Genomic DNA, 27,736 nt, shown 5'->3' with positions numbered 1-27,736 from the left:
GTACTGTATAGAAGTGATGTGGTAGAGAAACAAAGAAATAAAACGAAGAAACTCTGAAATAATAGCATTGGAGCCCAGCTTCAGCACAAAACTGACCAGATACATTGTCGTCGTTCATTTGTTTTTGCAGCTTTATTAAGAATGGAACACAACAGCAGGACAGGAAGTCATAACAACACCAAAAAAGGGATGACGACCAATCAAATATCAGAAGGACCAGATTCATCGTGAGTCATGGCATCCTACCCATCACATATTGGAGCCGTGCAAAGATTGGGACTATTGACCACGAGCAGTTATCTTCGTAAAGTTTTGTCCCAGTCCGCAGTATTTCGATCTATCCTATTTTATTCCATCTAGATCAATGGGTCTGTTTTAGTTGTTAGTTGAGAGTACATGACTGAACAAGGGTCAGGTATCAATTAGATATCAGTCAATCACAAACAATCAAACACCACAGTATTTACAGTACAGAGAGAGGCAATCAAAGGGTTACCTTCGTTACTTTTGATTGTAAGAATGGTATATAAAAGAAAAAAGTATTACATTGCCTTGTTGGATTATGAAAAAAATCAACATACTGTATATTAACTAGCGAAGAGTCCATAATAAATAGAAACATTACATGAAGAGATAGCGAATATAAAAAAATGCCATGTAAGTTGAATAATAAAACAGACCTGCTATTCAGGAGTCCTAAGGAAACGTAACAAGTACAGTATACATACAAAAGCTCTGGGTTATTTGAGACTGAAAGCGAACTAGCTCACTTGCATTAATTACATTTGTGCTTTATAAACAGAATACTAAAATGAGTATGTTCTGAGATGTAGAACAAGCTTCAAACTTTGCAGAACACACACTCGAATAGCATAGACACTCTCACACATACACACGCACAGATGCACACAAACACACACGTCACTGTCTTTATGTTTAGACAGTGAGAATAGGTTATCCATAGACATGCCAAGGATTTGCTGTTTCTAAGATATTAGCGACCGTGTTAGCGAGAGAAAAAGTATTACTGTTGTAACGGACCTGGGGTAAACAAAATCAACAACAAAGGGACAAATCCTAAATTGAGATATGTACACGTAAACAATGAACTTTTTTGCACTGATGTCAATAGATAATTTGCATGAAAGTTTTGCACACATACAGTATCTCAAGTGAAATTTCAACCCAAAGAGACAGACTGAAATAGGTCAGGAAAAAATAAATATAAACTATTGTCGATTGTGAGGCCTGATTGGTCCCCTCAGCCACAGGATAGGTCAGGGGTCAGGCGCAGGGCATTATGGGAGGTGTAGTATTTGGTTCAGTAGTGGCTGTGTGTGTCCTCTTCCCTCTCCCTGTGTGCCTCTCCTCTATGTCTCCTGTGGTTCCTGCGCTCCCGGCGCTGGCCGTGGTGGTGGTTGCGGCGGTACCGGTGGGATCGCTGAGCTAAGGTAGGGGAACACAAAATTGGTGCAGTGACAACATTTACCATTCTGTTTCTTATAGAGCCCATATTAGAGTGAATAAACAGATGTTAAATGGCTTACCTGGGTGAATAAAGGTTTGTTATCCAAAAAAGGTTGCATAACATAACAAATGTGGATTTTTTATAACAAAATCTGGTGTTTGTCACTCACACTTTGTGCAGATGATCTTGGGCCGGTCCCAGGTGCCGTCGGCCCGGCAACGCGAGGTGGGGATGTGGCGCTGGTAGAAACCTTCGGCACACTGGTAACGCACAACCGCATGTATGTCATAGTGGGACCGCCGACGGCCAATCAGATGGGTGTTCTCCATGGCGGGTGGGGTTCCACACAGCACTGTCAGACGGGCCGACAGTAACAATAAAGTCAGTCTCGAGCAACAAAGTCTCTCTCTCTCTCTCTCTCTCTCTCTCTCTCTCCTCTATTTCTATTAAAGGAGCTAGGCTTCAGGCTATCCCATAAATCCTTGCTCTAGGTCTCATTCCACAGTGTCACAATTACATCAGGGTAACAAAGAGATGCATTTTGGGACTTCAGGAGCAGATCTGAAGGCAAAACAGTCACTGGCAATTTAATGCCAGCTTTATACAAGATGGCAAATGGTGGCTTTGTAGCCCAAGTAATTATTCGTAGGGTGAGATAAAATGCGAACAGAGAGAGAAGGAGGTTTCTGTTAAGATCAACTGGGAGTAAAAAAAATTGAAAATGCGATTCAAACTTCTGTGTGTTATGTCAGCAAGTTTGGAGCTTTATACACAAGCTTCTTTTCACACATTTAGGCCTAGATTAAATCAGTTAAACCGTTAACTGGTGATAGCAGACATCTGCATATCGGATGTTTTGGCGGTGTCGGAGGTGGAACTGCGTTGGAGCCGTCAAATCAGTGAGCAGCTGCCCTTGTGGTCATTGTCACGAAGCCACACCCGCCCCACTCCAGTTAGAAGTTCAGAATGAGAAAGTGTAGGCTACAAATAAATAATTACGCTCAAATTGAAAAATCATTCAATGAAATAATGAGGAATTTCTATCATCCTATTTGAGGTGTAGATTACATCTCACATTCCAGTGTTCGAACTTGTAAAGAAGGCTGCATGGGATTTCTGTTAATGTGACTCCGTGCAGCCAATGGCAATGTCCGCTTTAGGTATAATGTCAGGAGCCGCTTGTGGATTTTACAGCTCTAACGCAGTTCCACCTCCAACACCGCCAAAAACAACCGCTATATTGATGTTGGCTAAAGCGGATCTGATTGAATCAAGCCCTTAAAGGAAAAAGACAGCATTGTGCACCACCACCGCTTGTCACACTGCTGCCTATTGAGGTTTGACAGCCTGCATATTAATTGGGTTGTTTCTAGGGGAATTTCAGTGCTTTAGAAATAGCACTCTCTTCTGTCTGTCGATAAGGCAAAAAAACTGATGTATGACAATGTGTCTGGTGCTAGTCAATAATAACCTGTTGAACTAAATAATAAATTGACACGTTTTACCAAAAGGCCATATTTCTTCTGGCATTTTCAGTTGATAAAACTGTCATTGTGCTCTTAGGGCTGATGTCAGGTCAGTGCGTTTCATTGCCACTGACATTCTATTGACAAAACAGAACAGTCACCAGAGGATACAAGGCTTTGTAGAGTAAATTGAAGGTTTTGGAACATAATATGAAACAGTATTTCCAAAATCGTTATTTGCCATGATGACTCAACTAAAGCCTTTTGAATGTTCTTGTGCTCTTCCGAATGAACATAACATCCTGTTTCTAGCCACAGCCCAGTCTAATGCCGCTATCCAGTAGGAACCCACCGTTTTGAAAACACTTTTTGAGGACGTTATTGCCATGTAAATGCATCATTGTTGTTTTCCCTGTGCCTTTCTTGTCGACATGGAGCTAGTTGTACAGGTGCTATGTTAGGTACTGTGATCCTACCTGTGCCTTTTTTGCAGATGTAGGGCAGGTTATAGTTGCAGGGCACATCGTTCCACTTGCCGTCCTCATGGGCGATGGTCACCACACAATCCTCTCCGCCCGCAAAGAAGTTATCAGGCTGGCTCTCTCTCCAGTTCTCATATACCTACACAATACAACACAATTATGTTACATTGTAATCATATTCTATTATACTGTAGTCATGCTAAATTGGCCTTAAACCTGTTACTAATAATAATCACCCAGTTATACGTACATCTGTAGATATACTTTACACACATTAAAAAAAAAAAAAAAAAAAATGTAAATTATTCCAACTGTGAGGATCAAGTACAGGTATAAATCACATACTGTATATTCACAAACTGAGCATAATCTGACATTTTATTGACAGAGAGGAATATCGAATCTAACCAGGTCATTGACATCAGTCCATTGGAAGTCTTCCTCCACGGTGCGATCATTCAGGCCAATCCAGGCGTTATCATGGCCCAGACCGTTGATGAACTCCTGCTCTGTGACTGAGATGATACTACTCAGGTGGGCGCTGTGCTCTCTGCAGTCCTTCTCTGCTTCCTCCCAGGTGTGTCTGTGAGAGAAGTACCTGAAGTGGAGAAACAGGTAGATGTCATATCAATAGAATAACATACAAGGAGATATTATACAAGGAGATATTGTGTTATTGTTATTATTATTTTGTACTTTTATATTTTACTGCACTGATGACAGGTAGCTCGCAAGTAAGCATTTCATTGCACTGTTTACACCCCGTTGTATCCTGTGTATATGACAAATAAACGTTGATTTGATTTTGAGATTCATGTTTAGAGGCAAGGTTTGTAGAAAGGTCTTCTTTTCTCACGTACCTGTAGCAGTGGCCATGGAACTTTCTCCATCCATGGTCACAACCCTCAACATCTAAGAGTAGAGGGAGAAAGGAGAGAGGGGGAGGCATGGAAGGAGGAGAGAGGGGGAGGCATGGAGGGAGGAGAGAGGGGGAAGCATGGAGGGAGGAGAGAGGGGGGAAGCATGGAGGGAGGAGAGAGGGGGGAGGCATGGAGGGAGGAGAGAGGGGGAGGCATGGAGGGAGGAGAGAGGGGGAGGCATGGAGGGAGGAGAGAGGGGGAGGCATGGAGGGAGGAGAGAGGGGGAGGCATGGAGGGAGGAGAGAGGGGGAGGCATGGAGGGAGGAGAGAGGGGGAGGCATGGAGGGAGGAGAGAGGGGGAGGCATGGCGGGAGGAGAGAGGGACAGGGGAGAGAGGGGGAGGCATGGAGGGAGGAGAGAGGGACAGGGGAGAGAGGTACAAGTACGGAAGACGGGAGGGGGCAAAGAAAGACAGATAAAGGAGGCAATGAAGAGAGAAGGGGATTGAGTGAAAAAGGTAGGGGAGGGAAAGAGATAAAGGAGAGTAGGAAGATAGATGAATAGAGGGACGGTGACAGAGAAAAGAAGAGAGAGAGGTGGATCAAAAAGAGAGAAGATTATTCTTATACCCTTTCCACCTTTCATCCAGTATTGTGCCTCTCAGGACCTGCAAGGACACACATCAATGGTGTTAAAACCCTGTGAGACTGAATGAAACACTAAACCTGCAATCATGGATCCCGCATTTCCATTCTCAGCACACATTGTTCCTTTCTCTGCATGGTGAGGACTCATTATTGTGCATTATGGGGACTCATTAATAACTCTAAGGGTTATGGATTCATTAATCCTCATTGCTATTAGTGTTTCTGCTCACACGGGGGAGGACAAATGAGGAGTGGTAGGCGGCTGTCTGACTCTGAAACCAGCGAGGTGTGTGTGTGTGTATGCACTTGTTTGTGTGTATGTTTTGGTGTACATATATCAGCCAGCTCTCTGCAGCACAGTGACAGGTACATATACACTGCCTGATAGCTGGCGAGTGATACTGCAGGGATACAGCTGTAAGCTGATACTGCACATAACACTGATCAAGATGACCTGGACCACAGCCGGCTGCTGTCCACTGCTGATAGCAGACAGGCAACATCATCCTGAACCCTGTAGATACTGTCTCTAGGTATTTACTGTCGACACGTTTATAGAGCTACACATATAGAAGTAGCAAAAACAAAACATCACAAATTGAGATATTATTTTCCATAAGGGACTAGCTTCATGGGGAAATGTGAGACTTGAGTGAAAGCTCAATTAAAGCATTCTCCTGTATAATTTGGAGAAGTGTAAATACCACTCCTCTGTGTATTTTAGATAAACGTTTTTCTCTCTCTCTCTCTCTCTCTCTCTCTCTCTCTCTCTCTCTCTCTCTCTCTCTCTCTCTCTCTCTCTCTCTCTCTCTCCATCTCTCTCTCTGTTTAGGCTGTGTGTATTGACTACGTAGTGTGTGTGTTTCCATGCTCTCGCCGTGTGTTGACCAGTGTGTATGCACTCGCTTACCCTTCTCACAGGTGTCTCCTGCGTAGCTGGGCAGACAGAGGCAGACAAATGAGTCGATCTTGTCGATGCAGGTGCCTCCATTTAGACATGGATTGGACTGGCAGTCATCCACGTCTGTCCGAAAAAACACACACAACACAGGTTGGAGAGCCCTAGAGTAACCATCCACTTTAGACTAGTTCACTCAAGTTCACTGGCTATGCGCACAGACCTTGCACAAATACTTCTTCCGGAAAGAATTCCAGCTAAGTGTGGTCTAAAGTTAGGATTTGGGATAGAGTAAAGAGCTAATATGTCCACAGCTCTGACATTCTCCCAAAGGTCATTCATTGGTGTGACACACAGGAAAGATTTTTCCTACGTTTTCTATGTCCATCAACTGAAGCAGTGGGCTGTGGTTGCTGTGGGTACAACACTAACTAAATTCATATCACCAGGAAACTGTATCCAAAACCAATTTGAAGACCACTCCAGAATTTGTCTTTAGCCTAGCGGTTAAGAGCGTTGGGCCAGTAAGGTCAAAAGATCGCTGGAATAAATCCCAGAGATAAGGCATCCCCCCGCACCTCTCTGATTCAGAGGGGTTGGGTTAAATGTGGAAGACGCATTTCGGTTGAATGGATTCAGTTGTGCAACTGAATGCATTTCACCCTTCACTTTCTAACACTTGCACTTATTTTCTTACTAGCACTGACTGCTGATAGCTGCTTTATTGAGGAAAAGTTTGAATTACTATGCCTGTGATACTGTATGTGGTCGTCTTACCTAGCTACCTTAAGATGAATGCACTGACTGTAAGTGGCTCTGGATAAGAGCATCTGCAAAATTACTAAAATGTAAAGGTAAATGTTTTGTAAGGGAGGAGGATAATTTAATTCTCACCATGGCAACTCAAGATTACTGTGGATGTTTGTGTTTTCCTCTTCTTTGTCCCTCTCCTTCATGAATCAGGGCGCTCTGAGAGTACTTCAGAGCCAATTAACTTATTTCATTATTCCTGTGCGAAGCTCAAGGTAGCGAAAGCGCTCTCTCTCTCTCTCTCTCTCTCTCTCTCTCTCTCTCTCTCTCTCTCTCTCTCTCTCTCTCTCTCTCTCTCTCTCTCTCTCTCTCTCTCTCTCTCTCTCTCTCTCTCTCTCTCTCTCTCTCTCTCTCTCTCTCTCTCTCTCTCTCTCTCTCTCTCTCTCTCTCTCTCTCTCTCTCTCTCTCTCTCTCTCTCTCTCTCTCTCATTCAATTCAAAGGGCTTTATTGGCATGTTTACACTGCCAAAGCAAGTGAAATAGATAATAAACAAAAGTGAAATAAATAATGAAAAATGAACAGTAAACATTACACTCACAAAAGTTTCAAAGGAACAGAGACATTTCAAATGTCATATTATGGCTATGTACAGTGTTATAACGATGTGTACAAAGTACCTTGATGACAGCTTTGCCAAGAGTGAGCAAAGCTGTCATCAAGGCAAAGGGTGGCTATTTGAAGAATCTCAAATATAAAATATATTTTGGTTTGTTTAACACTTTTTTGGTTACTACATGATTCCATATGTGTTATTTCATAGGTTTGATGTCTTCACTATTATTAGAAAATAGTTAAAATAAAGAAAAACCCTTGAATGAGTAGGTGTTCTAAAACGTTTGACCGGTAGTGTATGTGAACGTAATGAAGATATTTTAAATAGTATTTGAACCCAGGTCTGCTCTCTCTCACTCTCTCTTGTCCCTGTTTCGCTCCAAGAGGGCTTACTATGACCCCTCAAATCTCTTCACATCGCACACAAACACAACAACAGAGATATTTTGTTCACATTCACAAGAACAACTTCTGTATTCTCCTGAGGGCTGAGCTTTCTTGAAGAAAAAAAAGACATTTAATTGTATTTATTACATTTATTTGACAAGGACAATTCTGCTTCTTTATGTTACTGCACCAGATGTCGATGGTGTGGTCCTGTGTGGCTCAGCTGGTAAAGCATGGCATTTGCAACGCCAGGGTTGTGGGTTCAATTCCCACGGGGGACCAGTACGAACAAATATGAAAATGTATGCACTCACTACTATAAGTTGCTTTGGATAAGAACGTCTGCTAAATGACAAAAATGTAAAAAGGGAGGTTGTCTGACAATACGACAATTTCAGAAAATGAGAATACTGACCCACAATTTAAAACTTTTCCCTGTAAATCTATAGTATTATGCTGGAAGCAGAGTTGCCAGCTAAATACAGTAATTTTGCTTTACAGCAGGCATGCTGGTTTAATAGTGCATTACTGTAAAGAAAGCACATCTTTACAGTAATTTATCAAATTATGTTTTTTACACATACAGTACTTCTAATAATGTATTGTTAAACCAACATTGAATTGGAATTTACAGTATAATTTACCAGTTACACCTAAAATCACCCAGAGTCCATTGCAATGTACGGCAATTTACTGTAAATAATTAATATGGTACATTGCTGTTAGTTTTATTGTATAATACTGTAAAACCAACAAAAATTAACAGTAAAAGAAAAATATGCTATAGAAAGGAAAAATTACTTTGCGCCAGTAATAAGGGTCAATTTGGGCTAGAAACAAGCTGTTTTCCCTTTAGTAATGTTGCAAACATATCAAATCTGCTCTCAGTTTATTCAATATAGCACCCAGAAGCTTCAGTAAAGCGAAGCCTAATCATTGCAAAAAGAAAACAGTGGGGTGATTTAATTCTTTTAAAAAAAGAAAAAAATAGTCTTAGCTCCATGCGTCTCACCCGAAAGAATGAGATTGGCTCCTGAAACGTACAATTTGAATCTACAGTAGGCATAAGCTATTATTGTAAAGAAATACAGTATGTTAGAATAATTTTTACAGGAAGCTTCCAATTACAGTTAATAACAGTATATTTCAGCATTTTACCCATAATTCAGTGCAATCTACAGCATTCATTCTGTAAAACACAGTTATGGGATTTTACTGTGTATTCTACAGTGTTTTACTGTTGAATGCTGTTCACAAGCATTTCGCTACACCCGCAATAACATCTGCTAAACACGTGTATGTGACCAATACAATTTGATTTGATTTGAAATTGCCGAAAGGTCTTAAAGTGCAAGTCTGACTCATAATACCGTCTTCTTTTCTCAATTATGAATAACTCCAAACGCACTTTCTACTACTGTATAATGGTTCAACCTAGAACATTAATTTAAATCCTTTAATTCAAGGTTTAAAGGCACCAAACTGTGCTGTCAATGTCACTTCAAACTAAACTATACGCTATGTTCTGAGAGTTGATAAGGGCTTGAAAACTAAGACTAAAAAAGCCCTCGGAAGAATGTTGCAGAAAGGTTGTCAGACAAATCAAATCCAGACTGTCTAGACCTTCTGATGGGACCTTTGTACCATCAACCCCCAGTTCTGCATGTCTGGACAAACATAGCACATGGGCTTTGAATTCCACTGACAGGTTCTAGGCTACATCAAATAGAAATGAAATGTAAAGAAGTGACATCAGTCAAAGTCACTACACTCTTAGAAAAAAGGGTTCCCAAAGGGTTCTTCAGCTGTCCCCATAGGATAACCCTTTTGGTTCCTAGTAAAACCCTTTTTTGGTTGCAGGTAGAACCCTCTGTGGAATGGGTTCTACATGGAATCAAATCAGTTATACTTGGAACCAAAAGGGTTCTACCTAGAGCCAAAAAGGGTTATTCAAAGGGTTCTCCTATGGGGACAGCTGAAGAACCCTTTTAGGTTCTTGATAGCATCTTTTTTTCTAAGAGTGTAGTATCACCTGAAATCTGTTTTGCAGTGCTCAGTTACTTCCATGACTGTTCTAGGGGTGCATCTCAATAGTCTAAAGTGGCTTCTGCTCTTCGTCACTTCTCCTTCATCAGAACTTCAATTCCATAGGCATCACTGTCTTTGGAGTCAGTGTCACTGTCTTTTGTCTCTGGTGATCACTTCACCCCAGCATGACCTTGAACATCTCTTCACCCCGTAACATTTCTCTCACCTCTTTGAGTCCAAGTCAACATTTGCCAACATATCAACCCACATGCATACACACACCTTGTCTCGAAACACACAATGCTTTTGTTCCATATGAATGTTTAATCCTGTCATGCATAATGCAGAGGAGTTAGGGAGAGATCTCCTGAGAGAGATAATACCGCAAATACTGCTGCACACACACGCACACGCATGCACACACGCACGCACGCACACACACACACACACAGGCCTGCCTTGGCATCATGCTCTAAGCCCATTCTCTGTCTCACAGCTCTAGAAGCCAGCAGTACCCAGTTGTATAAAATTGAGCACACCGCCATGCAATCTCCATAGACAAACATTGGCAGTAGAATGGCCTTACTGAAGAGCTCAGTGACTTTCAACGAGGCACCGTCATAGGATGCCACCTTTCCAACAAGTCAGTTCATCAAATTTCTGCCCTGCTAGAGCTGCCCGGTCAACTGTAAGTGCTGTTGTGAAGTGGAAACGTCTAGGAGCAACAACGGCTCAGCCGCAAAGTGGTAGGCCACACTAGCTCACAGAAGCACGCAGCACGTAAAAATTATCTGTCCTCGGTTGCAACACTCACTACCAAGTTCCAAACTGCCTCTGGAAGCAACGTCAGCACAATAACTGTTTTTCGGGAGCTTCATGAAATTGGTTTCTATGGCCGAGCAGCCACACACAAGCCTAAGATCAACTTGCGCAATGCCAATCGTCAGCTGGAGTGGTGTAAAGCTCGCCGCCATCAGTGGAAATGCGTTCTCTGGAGTTATGAATCACACTTCACCATCTGGCAGTCCGACGGACGAATTTGGGTTTGGCGGATGCCAGGAGAACGCTAGCTGCTCGAAAGCATAGTGCCAACTGTCGAGGAGGAATAATGGTCTGGGGCTGTTTTTCATGGTTCGGGCTAGGCCCCTTAGTTCCAGTGAAGGAAACTCCATATTAATGTCCATGATTTTGGAATGAGATGTTCGACAAGCAGGTGTCCACATACTTTTGGTCATGTAGTGTACCTCCTCACCACAGCAGACAGGTAAATACAATGAATGTCTGGCACTGTCTCGTCTCACAGGTATTTACATTTACATTTTAGTCATTTAGCAGACACTCTTATCCAGAGCAATTAGGGTTAAGTGACTTGCTCAAGGGCACATCGACAGAGCCTTGTTGGCTGGGGGATTTGAACCAGCAACCTTTCAGTTACTGGCCCAATGCTCTAACCACTAGGCAACCTGCCGCCCTGTAGGTATGTGATGGAAGATCATCCTGCAGGGTTTGTGAGTCTGGGTCAGGGCTGAGGTAGAGAGGTAGTCAACCTTATGGGAGAAAGTCACTGAGATTCATTGTCACACAGAAACTGTGGAGTGTGAAGAAATAAAGGGAAGGAAGTCTTATGACAACTGACTTTCTATCATGACTCCTATAGCCAACAAGTTACTACCTAAAGTAGTTAATATCCTGGCAGTATTCAGACAGTTGCTGTAAGCTAATGTTGGAAGTCACCACACACACTGTTAAACAAAATGAGTTGGTTTAGTTGGTGTGTCTGATCTGACCTTCCATTGTGAGTGTGTAACAAAGCCAGCCAAGTGAGAGCCAGCAGGCATGGAGAGGAGATTGACCTTGACAACCACAACAATACTTCTGACCCCTAACCTCTAACCTCTATCCCCTAACCCCCTGCCTAAAGGGTGATGGAGAACTGGACCTTAGACCTAACATTAATATATTTTAAGACCTCTCAGTTCCACACAAATTCACACACATGCATGTGTCTGTGTGCATGCATGCGTGTGTGTATTGTAAACTCACCGATCTCACAGTTCTCCCCTGTGAAGCCTTGTGGGCAGTAGCAGCTGTAGCCCTTGCCCTGAGGTAGACACTTCCCTCCATGCAGACATGGGTTGGTCACACAGGGCTCCCCCACACCTGAGAGAGAGGGGGGGGGGGGGATTAGATTATGGAGAATTAAGAGATTTTTAATTCATTCATTTTTAGATGCATGAAAGACCTCACTCCTCAGAAAGGACTCGTGGACACACCTAAATGGATGGAGATTCACTTACACAACTACAGAGGACGGAAGTCTACTGACATCATCAGACTTCACTCACATGGACTTACTGTCACGGTTTAAACACAGCTCCTTGACTCTAAAGGGGGACAACGCATTTGGTGAAAACGACTTGACTCAATATGAAATAGTAGCCATCATCCGCGTCCCCTTTGAGGGAGTAAAGCACAGGAGAACTTATATCTCCTCTATATCTTCCTGAAAGAGAGGAAGGATAGTGCAGCTGAAATGACCTTGGTAGGTTTTCAATTCTAATTTCAGTGATAAGCAAGGCACCTGGTTTAGCTATCTAAGCACAAACAGACGAGGTACAGTAACTCCCTAAGCCCTATGGTTGCAAGTCAAACAGTATGCATGTAGATCTTATATTTTGCCGTGCTGTTGTCAGGTATAAGGTTTTGAGATATCCTTAGACTGGAGGGCAGAACTCTTTTTTACACTAACCATCTTCAAGTGTAAATAAATGCAACTTTGCCAAGAGCACAGACGCTTCTGATCCCCCTTTCTCTCTTTCTTACTCCATATAGATCTGTTTCTCTTTCTCTAATCTGTACAGTATAGAGATGCATAGCCTTCACAGTACACACACACACATATGGACGCACACACGTACTCACACACGCACACACACACGCACACACGCACACACATACACACACACAGACCACCTCTACCTCCACCTAAAATGACTGAGCCATGCAGTTCATGCAGCTCTCTCCCTCTCTCTCTCTGCCAGCAATGGCTCCATTGACCTCTGCTATGCTGGACAGGCAGGGAAGTGCAACGTAACCACAGTACTCTGCTGATTCTGCTGATACTGGGTTAAAACACCACTGGCACCAGGAAGGACAGTCATCCAACCACACTGCAGGAGCACAGTCACACAGTGCATTGTGGATAGAGTAGTAATGGGAGTTGAGTGGTAGAACCAAGTACAGGGTGGTGGTGAACAGTCATGATCCGTATACGCACCATTCTGGAGTAATGGTGGTAGTGTGGGCATCACCATAACTATAACTAATGCTTCTTCATAAAGATATATTTTCTTCTAAAAGACACTATGCCCAGACCCAAACTTCAACCACCCATCACCTTTCTTCCTGTCTCTGTTGTCATGGTTACCATATGGAAAGTGATCCCGGGCTCGATCGACAGAGGGGAGAGAGGGCAAAGAAAAAACTTCAGATGTGGTACGAAGAATAGAGAACGGACCAGAGACAACATACTGAGCACTCAGGCCCCCCTATCATTCAGCCAATCATTGTTCACAGGATAATTAAGAATTTCCATATCAACGGTCGCCATGACGCCTGGTTGTCCCCTAAGTGGCTCGTTAAGGAACCTTGTAGTCTTTGAAGGTACAGACTCACCCGCTAAGAATCTTTGTTCTGTTCCCGCCCTCTGACACTTAGGAGTGTGTGGGTCTGTGTGTGTATGTGTGTGTGAGTGTGTGTGTGATCTTCCTTACATTGTGTGTGTGTGTGTGTGTGTGTGTGTGTGTGTGTGTGTGTGTGTAATCAAAGTGGTTTGAATTTGCATGAAATTGATGTTCACTTTGATCTTGTCTCATTATGTCTGAGGCTAAATAGCTAATTTAGCTCATCACTTAAACTGCTGATATGAATTATGATACACAACATAATCATGATATATTGGAACGAATGGTAGAGGTTGGAGACCTTGCAAGCGCAATCTTGTACGTGCACATGCAACGTTCACATGCATGTGTGTGTGTGTAAGAGACAGAGTGTGTGTCTGCATGTACAGCGCTGCTTGAAAGTATGTGAACCCTACAGGGCTGGTCATTATTTTGCCATAAAATATTAAAATAAACATTAAATCCTTATCTAAACCTCAATTCGTAATAAAGACATTCCAAGTAAATGACAGAAACAAAAAAAGAATGATATATTTTCATTGTGTATTTAACTAAAGTGGTTTATTTAACAGAAACTCAGATTTGATGTGTGCAAAAATATGTGAACCCCTTCAGTCAATAGCTTGTGGCACCTCCATTAGCGGCGATAACTTGGACTAAACATCTCCTGTAGCCAGTAATCAGTCTCTGACATCTGTTTTGAGGGATTTTTGCCCACTCCTCCTTACAGAACTCAGCCAATTGAGTGAGGTTTGAGGGGTGTCTGGCATGAACTGCCCGCTTCAGGTCTTGCCACAGCATCTCGATTGGATTTAGGTCAGGACTTTGACTTGGCCAATCCAAAACACAAATCTTCTTTCTCCTGAGCCATTCTTTGGTAGATTTGCTTGAATGCTTTGGGTCATTGTCTTGTTGGAAGACTCTTTTTCGGCCCAACTTTAGCTCCTTGACTGATGGCCTGACATTCTGTTCAAGAATCTCGTGGTATACCTCAGAATTCTTGGTTCCCTTAATGATGTGGAGTCGTCCAGGTCCAGAGGAGGAAAATCAGCCCCATATCTTGGGATAAGGATATTTTGGTGGTAGGCAGTGTTGATTGTGACCAAAAAGGTCCATTTTGGACTCATCCGTCCAGAGAATGGACTTCCAGAAACCTTCAGGTTTGTCCAGGTGGTCTTTGGCATAGTTAAGACGGGAAGTTTGGTTCTTTTTTGACAGCAGAGGCTTCTTCCTAGCAACCCTCCCATGAATAGCATTTCGATTCAGTGTTCTTCTTATTGTTGAAGCATGCACAGTTACCTGAGATGCAGCAAGGGAGCTCTGCAAATCTCTAGATGTTATGTTTGGGTTGGCTTTTACATGATTTATTATTGTTCTTGTGGCTCTTGGGGATATTTTGGAAGGGTGTCCACTTCTAGGCCGAGTTGCTGTCATGTTAAATGCTCTCCATTTGTAAATGATTTGCCACACAGTGGACTGATGGAGCTCAAAGAGATGATTTTATAGCCTTCCCCAGACTGATGTGCTATTACTATTCTCATCCTGATGTGATAAGGTGGTGTTGAAGGAGTCAGGCGCAGGAGGATAAATCACAGAATAACAGGCTTTAATCCGCAAAATACAGGTTTACGCAGAAATGTGTCAAACACACTCCAGGGCATAAAACAGGTGCACTAGAAAATACAAGGCACACAGGAAAATACTCCCGTCTAACAAAATACACGAGCTCCACCAAGCTTCACTGACAAGGGGGCAGAGGGAACACTTATACACAGACTAATTAGGGGATTAGAACCAGGTGTGTGTGATAACGAGACAAGACAATTGTGATGATGATTGGGGCGGCAGTGGTTAGTACTCTGGTGACGACGAACGCCGAAGCCTGCCCGAACAAGGAGAGGAGGCAGCCTCGGCCGAAGTTGTGACAGTTCCCGCCCCCCCCCTAATGTGCTTCTTCTTGAGCCACTCCTTTGTTGCCTTGCCTTTGGATCATTGTCATGCTGGAATACCCATTCACAATCCATTTTCAATGCCCTGGCTGAGGGAAGGAGGTTCTCACCCAAGATTTGACAGTGCATGGCCCCGTCCATCATCCCTTTGATGCGGTGAAGTTGTCCTGTCCCCTTAGCAGAAAAACACCCCCAAAGCATAATGTTTCCACCTCCATGTTTGATGGTGTTCTTGGGGTCATGGGCAGCCTTCCTCCTCCTCCAAACACAGCGAGTTGAGTTGATGCCAAAGAGCTCGATTTTGGTCTCATCTGACCACAACACCTTCACCCAGTTTTCCTCTAAATCATTCAGATGTTCATTGGCAAACTTCAGACGGCCCTGTATATGTGCTTTCTTGAGCAGGGGGACCTTGCGGGCGCTGCAGGATTTCAGTCCTTCACGGCGTAGTGTGTTACCAATTGTTTTCTTGGTAACTGTGGTCCCAGCTGCCTTGAGATCATTGACAAGATCCTCCCGTGTAGTTCTGGGCTGATTCCTCACCGTTCTCATGATCATTGCAACTCCACGAGGTGAGATCTTGCATGGAGCCCCAGGCCGAGGGAAATTGACAGTTCTTTTGTGTTTCTTCCATTTCTGAATAATCGCACCAACTGTTGTCACCTTCTCACCAAGCTGCTTGGCGATGGTCTTGTAGCCCATTCCAGCCTTGTGTAGGTCTACAATCTTGTCCCTGACATCCTTGGAGTGCTCTTTGGTCTTGGCAATGGTGGAGAGTTTGGAATCTGATTGATTGATTTCTTCTGTGGACAGGTGTCTTTTCTACAGGTAACAAACTGAGATTAGGAGCACTCCCTTTAAGTGTGTGCTCCTAATCTCAGCTCGTTACCTGTATAAAAGACACCTGGGAGCCAGAAATCTTTCTGATTGAGAGGGGGTCAAATACTTATTTCCCTCATTAAAATGCAATCAATTTATATATATATTTTCTGGATTTTTTTGTTATTCTGTCTCTCACTGTTCAAATAAACCAACCATTACAATTATAGACTGATCATTTCTTTGCCAGTGGGCAAACGTACAAAATCAGCAGGGGATCAAATACTTTTTTCCCTCATTGTATGATAGTGTAAAATCAAACTGGGTGCAGAATAGGGCCCACCTGTCCTGGCGAGGATTCAGCCTCCTCGCTGCCCGGATGTACTCCAGGTTACGGTGGTCCGTCCAGACGAAGAAAGGGTGATTCGCCCCTTCGAGCCAATGCCTCCACACGGTCAAAGCTCGGACAACAGCCAACAGCTCCCGATCACCAACGTCGTAGTTCTGCTCCGCCGGGCTGAGCTTCTTAAAGAAGAAGGCACAGGGGTGGAGCTTGGGTGGCGTACCCAAGCGTTGAGACAGGACATCTCCTATCCCAACCTCGGACGCATCCACCTCCACTATGAACGGTAGTGATGAATCGGGGTGGGCCAGTACTGGGGCTGAGGTGAACAGACCCCGCAGTTTGCTGAAGGCCAGGTCAGCCTCAGCAGACCAGCGGAGCTGGGACGGCCCACCCTTCAGCAGGGAGGTAATGGAAGCTGCGACCTTGCCAAAGCCCCGGATAAACCTCCGATAGTAGTTGGCAAAGGCAAGGAAGCACTGCACCTCCTTAACCGTAGTTGGAGTCGGCCAATTACGCACGGCTGAAATGCGATCTCCCTCCATCTCCGCACCTGAGGTGGAAATGCGGTATCCAAGGAAGGAGACGGACTGCTGGAAAAACATAGACTTCTCTGCCTTAGCATAAAGGTCATTTTCCAACAGTCGGGCCAGCACCTTGCGAACCAGGGACACATGCTCGGCGCGCGTAGCGGAATACACCAGGATATCATCGATGTAGACCACTATACCGCGACCAAGCATGTCCCGAAACACCTCGTTCACAAAGGACTGGAAAATTCATCAAACCATTGGGCATCACCAGGTATTCATAATGCCCCGTGGTTGTGCCGAATGCTGTCTTCCACTCATCTCCCTCTCGGATACGCACCAGGTTGTACGCACTCCTGAGATCTAATTTGGTGAAGAAGCGCGCTCCATGCATTGATTCAATCACCGAAGGAATGAGGGGGAGAGGATAACTAAATCTTATCGTCTCTCTGTTCAGTGGTCGATAATCAATGTACGGGCGCAGACCTCAGTCCTTTTTCTTCACAAAGAAACTCGAGGAGGCAGGTGAAGTGGAGGGACGTATATACCCCTGGCGCAGGGACTCGGTGACATAGGTTTCCATAGCCACCGTTTCAGCCTGTGACAGGGGGTATATGTAACTCCTGGGAGGTACAGCGTCTACCCGGAGGTTTATCGCACAATCCCCCGCCCGATGAGGTGGTAATTTAGTCGCCTGCGTTTTAGAGAACGCTTGCGCCAGATCGAGATATTCAGGGGGAATGCGCACGGTGGAGGTACTGTCTGGACTTCTCACCGTGGTTGCACCAAAGGAAACATCTAGACACCCTGACACTCTCACGACCACCCCATGAGAGCCCTCTGCGACCATGAGAAGGTGGGGTTGTGGAGTGCTAGCCAAGGGATACCTAATACCACAGGGAAAGCAGGAGATTCAATAATCGAAAAAATATCCTGCTCAAAATGAGACTCCTGGGTGATCATGGTGACTGGTATCGTGACTTCCATAACAAAACCGGACCCTATTGGTCGACTATCGAGTGCTCTGATGGGGAGTGGAATGGATAGGGGAACCAATGTTATGCCTTGACGGCGTGCGAATGCCCTGTCCATAAAGTTCCCAGCTGCGCCTGAATCGACTAGCGCCTTACACTGGGCAACTACCATGACATCGGGAAAGTGGATAGGTAGGGTACAGTGCGCAGCAGAGGGCTCTGAACAAGTGTGGGTGTTCGATATCTGGGGTGATGCATGAGTGCCCTGCCTGCCGCCTCCCGGCCCAAAAGAATGTTGACTACGACGTGTAGTGTATTGTCCTCCTCCGCTCTCTCGGCCAGCGGCTCCACCCAGCTCCATCGGCTCGGGATCCGAGTCGTCCAGGGTGGAAACGGGCAGACCCCTACCAGGATGTCCTCTGGCTGCCAGCAGGTTGTCCAAACGAATGGCCATGTCCATCAGTTTGTTGAAGGACAACATGGTGTCTCGGCAGGCTAGCTCCCGTCGGACGTCCTCCCACAGATTGGCCGGAAATGGTCGATCAGGGCCCGCTCGTTCCACCCAGACCCCGCTGCCAGCGTCCGAAACTCCAACGCGAAGTCCTGCGTGGTCCTCGTCCCCTGCCTCAGATGGACCAGTCGCTCACCCGCCTCTCTACCCTCGGGCAGGTGATCGAAGACCGCCCGAAAGAGGCGAGCGAACTCCCTGTAGTCCTCCAACGCGGCTCCTCCTTCGTTCCACACCGCGTTGGTCCACTCCAGGGCTTTCCCACAGAGGCAGGAAACGAGGACGGACACCTTCTCCCGCTCCGATGGTTCCGGCCTGATTCTGGCGAAGTAAAGCTCCAATTGGAGGAGGAATCCCTGGCACAGCGCCGTCGTCCCATCAAACGCCTGTGGTCGGGATATCTGGATCCCTCTGGGTGCTGGGGTGTAGGTGGCTGGATCCAGTTGGCCAGCTGGTCTCGACAGATCGGGTTCTCTCCTCTCCAGGCGTTGGACGACCTGAAGAACCCGATCCATCGCTTCCTCCAAGCTGGCCAGCATCGTGGAATGCTCCTGGACCTGTGCCACGACTCCAGGCATGCGCTCTTCTCCCGCTGACTCCATATTCGGGTGGGTGATTGTGTGATAAGGTGGTGTTGAAGGAGTCAGGCGCAGGAGGGTAAATCACAGAATAACAGGCTTTAATCCGCAAAATACAGGTTTACGCAGATCTGCGTCAAACACACTCCAGGGCACAAAACAGGTGCACTGGAAAATGCAAGGCACACAGGAAAATACTCCCGTCGAACAAAATACACGAGCTCCACCAAGCTTCACTAACCTTCACAATAAACAATCACCCACAAGGACAAGGGGGCAGAGGGAACACTTATACACAGACTAATTAGGGGATTAGAACCAGATGTGTGTGATAACGAGACAAGACAATTGTGATGATGATTGGGGCGGCAGTGGTTAGTACTCCGGTGACGACGAACGCTGAAGCCTGCCCGAACAAGGAGGGGAGGCAGCCTCGGCCGAAGTCGTGACACCTGATGTCCTCTGAGATCTCTTTTCCTGGATGGGTAACACCAAACTGACCGGGTTTCTTATCTCTATCAGTGTCCCGCCCAAACTTTTTCCTAACGATCTCTCCTTTGATTGGTTCATTTGGTAGCTAATTATTTACCCACCCGATTCTTGATTTAACCAATGCAACTTGGGGTTCACTTATTTTTGCACCTGCACTAATTCCTTTTTAATTTTATTTTAATTTTTCTACTACACGCATGGTTTCCTCTACATCAACATATCATATTGGTAAATATAAACCTGTTATGTCAGATCAAAAAGATTGGTTCTGATTAAATGAAGATTTCATGGTAATAACTGAAAAAATCTGTAATTGCACAAGGGGTTCACATACTTTCAAGCAGCACTGTATGTGATTGTGTGTGTGTGTGTGTGTGTGTGTGTGTGTGTGTGTGTGTGTGTGTGTGTGTGCATGCATGTGTGTGTGAGTGTGTGTTTACCCATCACACAGAGGGTAAAAATCAATACCCAGGTTAGAGCTGGGACGATAAACTGAAAATTATTGACACCGACTATACCGACCACTTATCGTGGGCATTTTTCTGAAATCGTTCATTATGGTAAGTAGCCTATACTAGAGAAATGTGAAGTTTTAAATAAAATAAGTTTGCTAATATGGGTGATTGTTAATGGGAAAATTGATAGCTACAGCATCCAAACTAGTAGTAGTAGTTTAAAGGGAAATAAAACAAAACTGTGGTTCACATTGTTGTAAATATATTGTTAAAATCGTTATCGTATTAATTCAGGCAATGTATCGCGATATGGATTTGTGTCCATATTGCCAAGCTCTGACCCAGGCTATGATTTGCGTGCAGGCTGATTCCATCTTCTACATAGCAGACTTTTCTTAATGACATCCTCACAATAATCATCATGCTGGCTATTCTTTTCGGTCTACAATACTAGACAGATAAACACAACATCTAACAGGAGTAAAACTAAACGCAACCACAGTATGCCATAGTAATTGGGTAAATTCAACCCTTGATATTAATGTGTATTTGGTCTATGAACATAGTCATTGCTATAATTTCTTTCCAGCTCCTGTGCTACGCTTTAGATTATCGATGTATTTTCGTGTTTCATAGCGACTGACACACTGAGTTAATCCTTCTAAGGTCAATTTTGTGCTGAGGTCAGGTGCTAAGGCTAGCGATGTGTTGCTGCTACCGTGCCACTAGTATGTTGCCGTATCAGTCAAGGTCAAGACTAGCCATCACAAACATCACTGTTGGGAGCCTTTATGATAGCCAGAGGACCAATTAAATACTTTAGTGTGTGTGTGTGTGTGTGTGATTTGTGTGTGTGCGCACACAAATGCGTATAAGACAGATTAGCCTACAGTGGCTGGTCGTTCATTAAAGCGAGTGGAGCAGAGAAATCAATAGGGCAGAGAATGAGCTGACAGGCTATCCTTTCACCCTGTACCTGACACCAGGACCTATGCACCAACACACCAACAGACAAACAGACCAACCAACTCAGAGAAGCAGCTTGTTTTGACCTACAGCTCATTCAAAGCCACAGAGAAGGAGAGGGATAGAGAAATGGAGAGCAAAGGAAAGAGAGCGGGTGAGAGCGAGAGAGAGAGAGTGAGCGAGAGAGAGAGAAAGAAAGAAAGAGAGGTGAAAGGTTGAGTGAGCGAGAGGTGAAAGGTTGAGAGAGAGAAGGAGAGAAAGAGAGGATTTATGAAGGTGTGAGAAAGATATAAAGAGGATGTGATAGGGTTTGGGAGAGAGAGAGAGAGACAGAGGAGGGCCCTTGAGGCTAGTATATAAAACATGAGCACCCTCTCCTGCAGCCCCTTATTGATTACACAGCCTGATGAGGTCCACTCTGATCCAGTCAGGAAAAACAAACATTTGTCACCTCTGTACTCTGACAGAACACAGAGAAAGAGAGAGAGAGAAAGAAAGAAAGAAAGAAAGAAAGAAAGAAAGAAAGAGAGAGAGAGGAGAGAGAAAGACCCAGTATCCCATGAGCTCCTCAATCATTTTTTTCTGTTTGTGTAGTGGGGCTGCTAATGTATGGGATGGAAATAAGGGGTTAATACAGGTCAGAGGCTATCAATTCAATGAACAACACCACATAACATTATCTGACGTCCCTGTCAATACTTTTCACTTTTATAAACCACAGTCTTTGGTTACACATTTACTCATCACGCTTCAGCCTCTGAGGAATACACAGCATATCTACCAATTATGTTTATAAACCCTAGATTGCTGATGCTATGTAGAACCATTGAGAGGCTTTGAAGCCACCGGTCGTATATTGGCACTCCCCAGTAAGAGCAGTCCTCCATAGGAATTAATGGAATTCTACAGTTTTTAAATGTAATGTTTCAAGGACAAAATTACATGTATTTATGTATTTTTGGTGTTGTAGTGGCGGCAGGTAGCTTAGTGGTTAAGAGCGTTGTGCCAGTAACCGAAAGGTCGCTGGTTCTAATCCCCGAGCCGACTAGGTGAAAAATCTGTCGATGTGCCCTTGAGCAAGGCACTTAACCCTAATTGCTAATGTAAGTCGCTCTGGATAAGAGCGTCTGCTAAAAAAATATATATATATAACATTAGTAATCTAAAAAAGTTATACTTTAAGGAAAATTTTTTTATATATTTTTTCATTTTAGATTTTTATGTTTAGCTCACATTATATAATTTAACAGTGTGCATTAAGGTGTCTATAATAGAATACATGTGGCAAAAAAGAATGTAGACATGAATAAATGCATATGCTATAGCTTCCAAAATAGTTTTTACAACGGTAGGGGAGTGTCAAGATGGAGACGTGGTGGCTTCAACACAGCTCCCCCTATCAGTAATCTGGTGTATATATAAATAATTGATATCTACCACTGTTGACAACATGAACTGTTGCAAAGAGAGCAAAATAAATCACCACAGAAATGTGTAATGCAGGAATGCCTAAGGGGGAGGGGGAGGGGCAGGTAATATGATGATTCAGCTACAAGCCTCATTCATTATCAGGTGAGAAATAGCTCTGGAGAGAGAGACACTACAGCAGGTGCTAGATATACAGAACTCAAACATGCCTGTGAACTTCATCAGGGCTGTATCTATGGAGGCATGACTACCTTCCTATTCCCTAGTGGGAGGACCTACAGGGTGGGTCTGGTATGAGGTGTATTGTAGGTCGAAAGGCAAAACGCTATTATCTCTGAATTGAAAAACAGATTGAATAACAGCAGTGAGGAAACAAACGTGGGGATTGTACACGTACCAGACTGGGCCATGATAGACAGAAATGGGAAAATATGATGTTGCTGTTTTGTTCAGCTTTGTGTGGAATTTTGTTGATTAAAAATAATATATAATAATAATAATAGTAATAATTACATGAATAATAATAATATATGCCATTTAGCAGACGCTTTTATCCAAAGCGACTTACAGTTGTGCATGCATACATTTGTTGTATGGGTGGCCCCAACAGGAATCGAACCCACAACCCTTGGTGTTGTAAGCTCCATGGTCTACAGACAGACAGACAGACAAACACACAGAACTTACCAGCTGAGCCCAGAGTTCCGTTGCTCCGGTTGAATCCGGCACTCCTGCCACCCTCCTCGTCCAGGTTGCTAGGCAACCCAGAGCCCAGTGCGTGAGACCAGGCTGTATCTTCTTCCACTGGGGGTCCGGAGGGCAGTGCCAGGGGCCCACTCTCTGGCCCCTCACCTCCCTGCTCTCCAGATCTCTCCACTGAGACCCAGGAGAGGGATGGGGAGGCCTCCCTGGAGCTTCCCTGGATGACTGAGGCTGAGGGTGGAGGGGCTAGAGCTCCAGTACCTGGTCTGGATGGAGGGGAAGAGCCTCTGCTGTCTGACCCAGCTGTGGAGCTGCTGACTGGGGGTTGGGTTGTGCTGCGACTAGCTCCTGACTGCCCCTTCCTTGTGGTTCTCTCGTTGGATGGAGGGATTCTGAGTTTGGGATTGATGGTTCCAACGGGGAGACTGGATCTCCCCTGGATCTCCCCTCTCGCCTCTTCGGAGGCCCCCTCAGCACTCCCCTCCTCCTCTTTGACCATCGCTCTCCATCTCCCAGCACTGGCCAGGCCATCTGCTCTAGTGGCACTAGTGGTAGCATCTCCCTTTTTCCTATCATCCGGCTGGGGCGAGATCTCACCTTTGGATGGGGCCACTCGTACCCACGTCTCCCCTTTGGGCTGAGTGGTGTCTGGGACAGCCTCCCATCCTATAGGGGTGGAGGAGGAGGCAGAGGACTGGCTCTCTGAGGCTGGGGTAGAGGTGAGCGGAGCTGGGGAGGATGAGGGCTCACCAGTGGGTGGTATGTCATCTAGGTCCCCCAGCCCTAAGCTATCCCACCACCCATGACCCCATGAGAGTAATCCTACAGGGGGAAGAAAGAGAGGAAGTTAAAGGAGGCAGTGGGAGAGATAGGATAGAGAAGGAAGGAAAAAGGAATGAGAAGAGGGAAGGGGCAGAAAGAGAGAGAGATCCTGCCAGAGCATAGCGGAGAGCATATCTTGAATTCACTGTGTGCTCCCTGAGAGACAAAACCAATACTTCTAAGCCTTTCTCTTCTATTGTGTTGCTATTTGTTTTACCATCCCAGAAAACCCTTCATTAGAAGAAAAGGCTTAAATAATGCAGACAACAATGTCTAAGGTTCCCATCTCTGTTAAATATGTATGCCTTTGGGTTGAATGGGGCCAGAGAACATATCTGTATTAATGAAGCTTAGACTACTGAAAAGGGCAGTAAGACAGTTTTTGACCCAGACTAACGTGCAAGCACGCATTCACAAACACAGTCTCTCTTTCTCTCTCTATCTCTCGCTTTCTCTCTTTTCTTTCTCTCTAGCTGTTTGTCTCAGTATCACAACCAAAATAAAGCAAAAAGTCCCAACTAACCTGGAGCAGGAGAGACAGGAGAACCGGTGGGCACAGTCTCGCTCTCAGTCAGAGTCCCCTCCGTAGTTCCCTTTCTCTCCCCCTCTGGACTGCCTGTTCCTGGGGTACCATCTGTCACCCCTACCAGGTAGTTCCACGGCTTCCACATGGACTTCACTATCTTGGCCATCACCTTTAGACAGAGACCCCCATACAGCCAATACAATGAATATACTGTAATACAATAAACAATACTAGAGCCAAAAAGTGCCTGTATGCCAAAGTACCCTGATGATACAGTACTTCTAATCAATCAATATTGTAAAAATGTACCAACCTTTCTATCAGTGGGGTCTGGGTTGGAGGGTGATAACTCCTCTTTCTGTGTGGTAGAACTTGGGCTGGGGCTGGGGGTGGCTGGAGGTCTGAGGAAAGCTCCAGAGTTAGGGTCCATGACTCCCAGGTCTCCCCAGGCTAGAGAGCTCTCTCCTGGGCTGAGCTGCAGGGTGACATACCCCTCAGAGGACTCTGAGGACCAGGGGTCTGAGGCTGAGAAGATCAACACACTGAATTACAGTAATAATAATCAACAAAAAACAGGCGCTCTATATGTGCAATAGAATATAATTTTAGATCCGGATAAAGTTTCTTACAAGAGTGGGCCTCTTCCTCCAGATCAACCAATCCTGTCCAGTTCGAGAGTGTGAGGTCATCAGAAGGTGAAAGGTTACGGCTCTCTGTGAAGATGGGAGAAAAAGGAGGATTATTAATAGAAAATCCTTCTTGCCATTCAACCATATTGAAAACTCATTACTCTACATCTATCCATTCAAATCCTAACCCACCGGTGGTCGCGGGGCTGCTGGTGGTCTCAGTAGCCAGGGAAAGGCTGTCTGTTCCTGGAGTGTCTGTGTCACTGGAGCCGGTAAGGTAGCTCCAGGGCTTCCACAGAGATGCATAGATCTTAGAGATGGAGCCTGGCTTCTTTACATTCCCTGATGAAACCATAAGGATTTGAAGAGCATGCATGTGCAGGAGATGTTCAAACCAATTGAATGAACAATGACCGAGGGTTCATGGAGAGTATGTGCAATAAATTCCTGTCTAATTAATCATCTCTCCTCTTCTCTCTAAAGCGCTCTTCCACTTCCTAGAAGTCTATCCAGCAGTTCCAGTATATAACAAAGGTTAAGACAAGAGGATTCTAATATCCCATAACTCTTTGCATAAATGAGGAATAATTCTAAACAAAGGGACCAGCTATGCTACAGTAGTTTGAGTTCCCATGAATCAAATTATTTTAACAAAACCGGTGTTGCTATGGTTACGTCCATGGCAACGCATGTCATGGTGGGCAACAGCATCGTCATGGTTACTTCACAAACCATCGAGGCGATTCAGTAGAGATGGTCCAGTCGTCATACCTCTAGGAATACTTTGTAATCAGTGAATGGAGGAAAGGTCTTGGATGTTTTATCATCATGATGTTAAAATATGAACTTTGTGTTTATCAGTGACTCATGTAAGAGAAGTTTCCATTTTAGCCTAACATTGACAATGTAACCTATTAACTTTGAACTTGATCTCTTGGACTCCAGATCTGGACTTCATTCTCACCTCTGTAGCAATAGGCATCATAGAGTGGTGTGGCGTCCGTAGCATTGGCAGATCCGCTGCTGGTTGTGGTTTCATTGGTGTTGGGTACAACGGTCCGGACCCCTGGCTGGTCCCCTCCACAACCATGCCTGGGCTGGGTGATTGGGTAGCGGACACTCCCGTCAGAGAGCCAGCCTGGAGCACAGCTGTCCAGCCCAGCCCTCCAGGCCAGGTAGAGCTGCCCCACCGTGGCCAACTGTCCCCCCAGGGAGATGCAGCGGTCTGAGGCAGAGGACAGAGACAGACGCCCTGGGACCCATGAGTGGAATACCTCACCTGGATAGAGAGAGGGGAGGGGGGAGGGAGAGAGAAGGAGAGAGAAAGAGAGCGATAGAGAGAGAGGAAGTTCTGACTCAGATATCTTTATTGTCCTTTCACAAGCCTACAAATTCACAAGCCAATTTTATTAAAGTGACTCAGGAGTGGAAGTGAGATGCTTCTGTGTGTGTGTGTTTGTGTGTGTGTGTGTCTGTGTGTGTGTGCGTGTGGGCATGTGTATGCGTGCGTGTGTCTGTCTCACCGTCCAGTTCCCTGGCGAAACAGTAGACATCAAACAGCTCATTAGGGTCTCTATTTCCATAATTCCTCACACCAGCCGAATACTCCTGTTGTCCATAGCAACCACGCTCTGGTGACTGGATAGGATAGCTGTGGAGATAATGTTAATAGAATCAGAGCCAGAAAACTAGCCTCTTTGTTTGCACCAAATGTTCAAAGTATCAAATTATGGCTGTCCTCCAAACAGTATGCGGTGAGTTTTATTGTAAGTGAGTGTTTGGATGTGACAGGGGTGACCGGTGAGATGTTTCTGTCTGTGTATGTGTGTGTGTGTGTGTTTGTGCCCTCACCGGACAGTCTGGTCGGAGAGCCATCCGGCAGCACAGTTGGCATAGCCATTGTAGAACATTGCCCACAACTGGGTTGGCGTGGCGATGAGGGCGGAATTCTCCTGACAGGCCCAGTGGGCATCATCGAATGAGAGGGCGTAACGGTTGCTAGGAGACCGGTAATGGAATACCACACCTGAGGAGAGAGACACAGAGGTGAGGTGACTGACAGACACTTTCTTTCTTTCTCTCTCTCTCCCCCTCTCTTGCATTTTTCTCTTTCTTGATCAACACTGCAAGGACACACACATAAGGTAAAAAATACTTTGTAAATGTATTGACTAAAAACAAACAAGCACTCAATTCAGTACAGTCCCGAGGGGGCTGTTTTAGCAGCGTACGACACAGTCACACACAGGTTTGTGTTGTGATGCTAAGTGTGTCTTTGTCTCAGACAAACAGAAGGGCGTTTGTGCAATCAATTAGATCATTAGGATGTTCATTCACCGGCGAAGGTCACTCAATGAAATGTTACTCTCCATGTGGCATTGTAAGACACTAAATTATGCTAATATCAACATCGGAATGTAGCAGATGTTTTCTCACTTTTTGTTCACTCCTCTGCACCTGCAGTAGTATATTGGATGTGCAGGACATAGCCCTACTTTGAAATATTATACAGATGCACTGGTTGGCAACCAAATAGGTTCACTGTCCCCATTCTGAACAGATCAATTGGAAAACCTCTGTGTTCTTTTAGCTGCATTTCATGAAAGAGCAGTGACAGTCACAGGGTACTTGTCATTGGTATTCAATCCATGCACTTCACATTAATTACAGTGTTAAGGACTTTTAGTCTGTTAATATGAACCAATAACGAAAACAGAAGCAGAGCAAAGTAAG

At 44.9% G+C, this 27,736-nt stretch overlaps 1 protein-coding gene across 2 annotated transcripts in view; it reads right to left on the bottom strand.

Moving 5' to 3' along the window:
• Positions 1–113: 113 nt before the first annotated feature.
• The window catches only part of LOC121581217 (neurocan core protein), a 58,583-nt gene continuing 30,960 nt past the window's right edge, over positions 114–27,736 (bottom strand). For both annotated transcript variants that reach the window (XM_041896675.2, XM_041896676.2), the window contains 15 exons: positions 26,855–27,029; positions 26,527–26,654; positions 25,968–26,282; positions 25,196–25,345; positions 25,004–25,087; positions 24,688–24,899; positions 24,372–24,543; positions 23,012–23,848; positions 11,643–11,759; positions 5,834–5,947; positions 4,277–4,328; positions 3,825–4,014; positions 3,411–3,555; positions 1,638–1,820; positions 114–1,446 (listed from right to left, as the gene is read on the bottom strand). In XM_041896675.2, the coding sequence (XP_041752609.2) occupies positions 1,322–1,446; positions 1,638–1,820; positions 3,411–3,555; positions 3,825–4,014; positions 4,277–4,328; positions 5,834–5,947; positions 11,643–11,759; positions 23,012–23,848; positions 24,372–24,543; positions 24,688–24,899; positions 25,004–25,087; positions 25,196–25,345; positions 25,968–26,282; positions 26,527–26,654; positions 26,855–27,029 (2,999 nt within the window). In that variant the 3' untranslated portion in view covers positions 114–1,321. The remainder of the gene's footprint in view (positions 1,447–1,637; positions 1,821–3,410; positions 3,556–3,824; positions 4,015–4,276; positions 4,329–5,833; positions 5,948–11,642; positions 11,760–23,011; positions 23,849–24,371; positions 24,544–24,687; positions 24,900–25,003; positions 25,088–25,195; positions 25,346–25,967; positions 26,283–26,526; positions 26,655–26,854; positions 27,030–27,736) is intronic.

The sequence above is a fragment of the Coregonus clupeaformis genome, chromosome 14 (assembly GCF_020615455.1).
Source record: "Coregonus clupeaformis isolate EN_2021a chromosome 14, ASM2061545v1, whole genome shotgun sequence".
Taxonomy (NCBI): Eukaryota; Metazoa; Chordata; class Actinopteri; order Salmoniformes; family Salmonidae; genus Coregonus; species Coregonus clupeaformis.
Note: the sequence above shows the minus strand (reverse complement) of the source record. Positions and strands in the feature narration are given on the sequence as shown.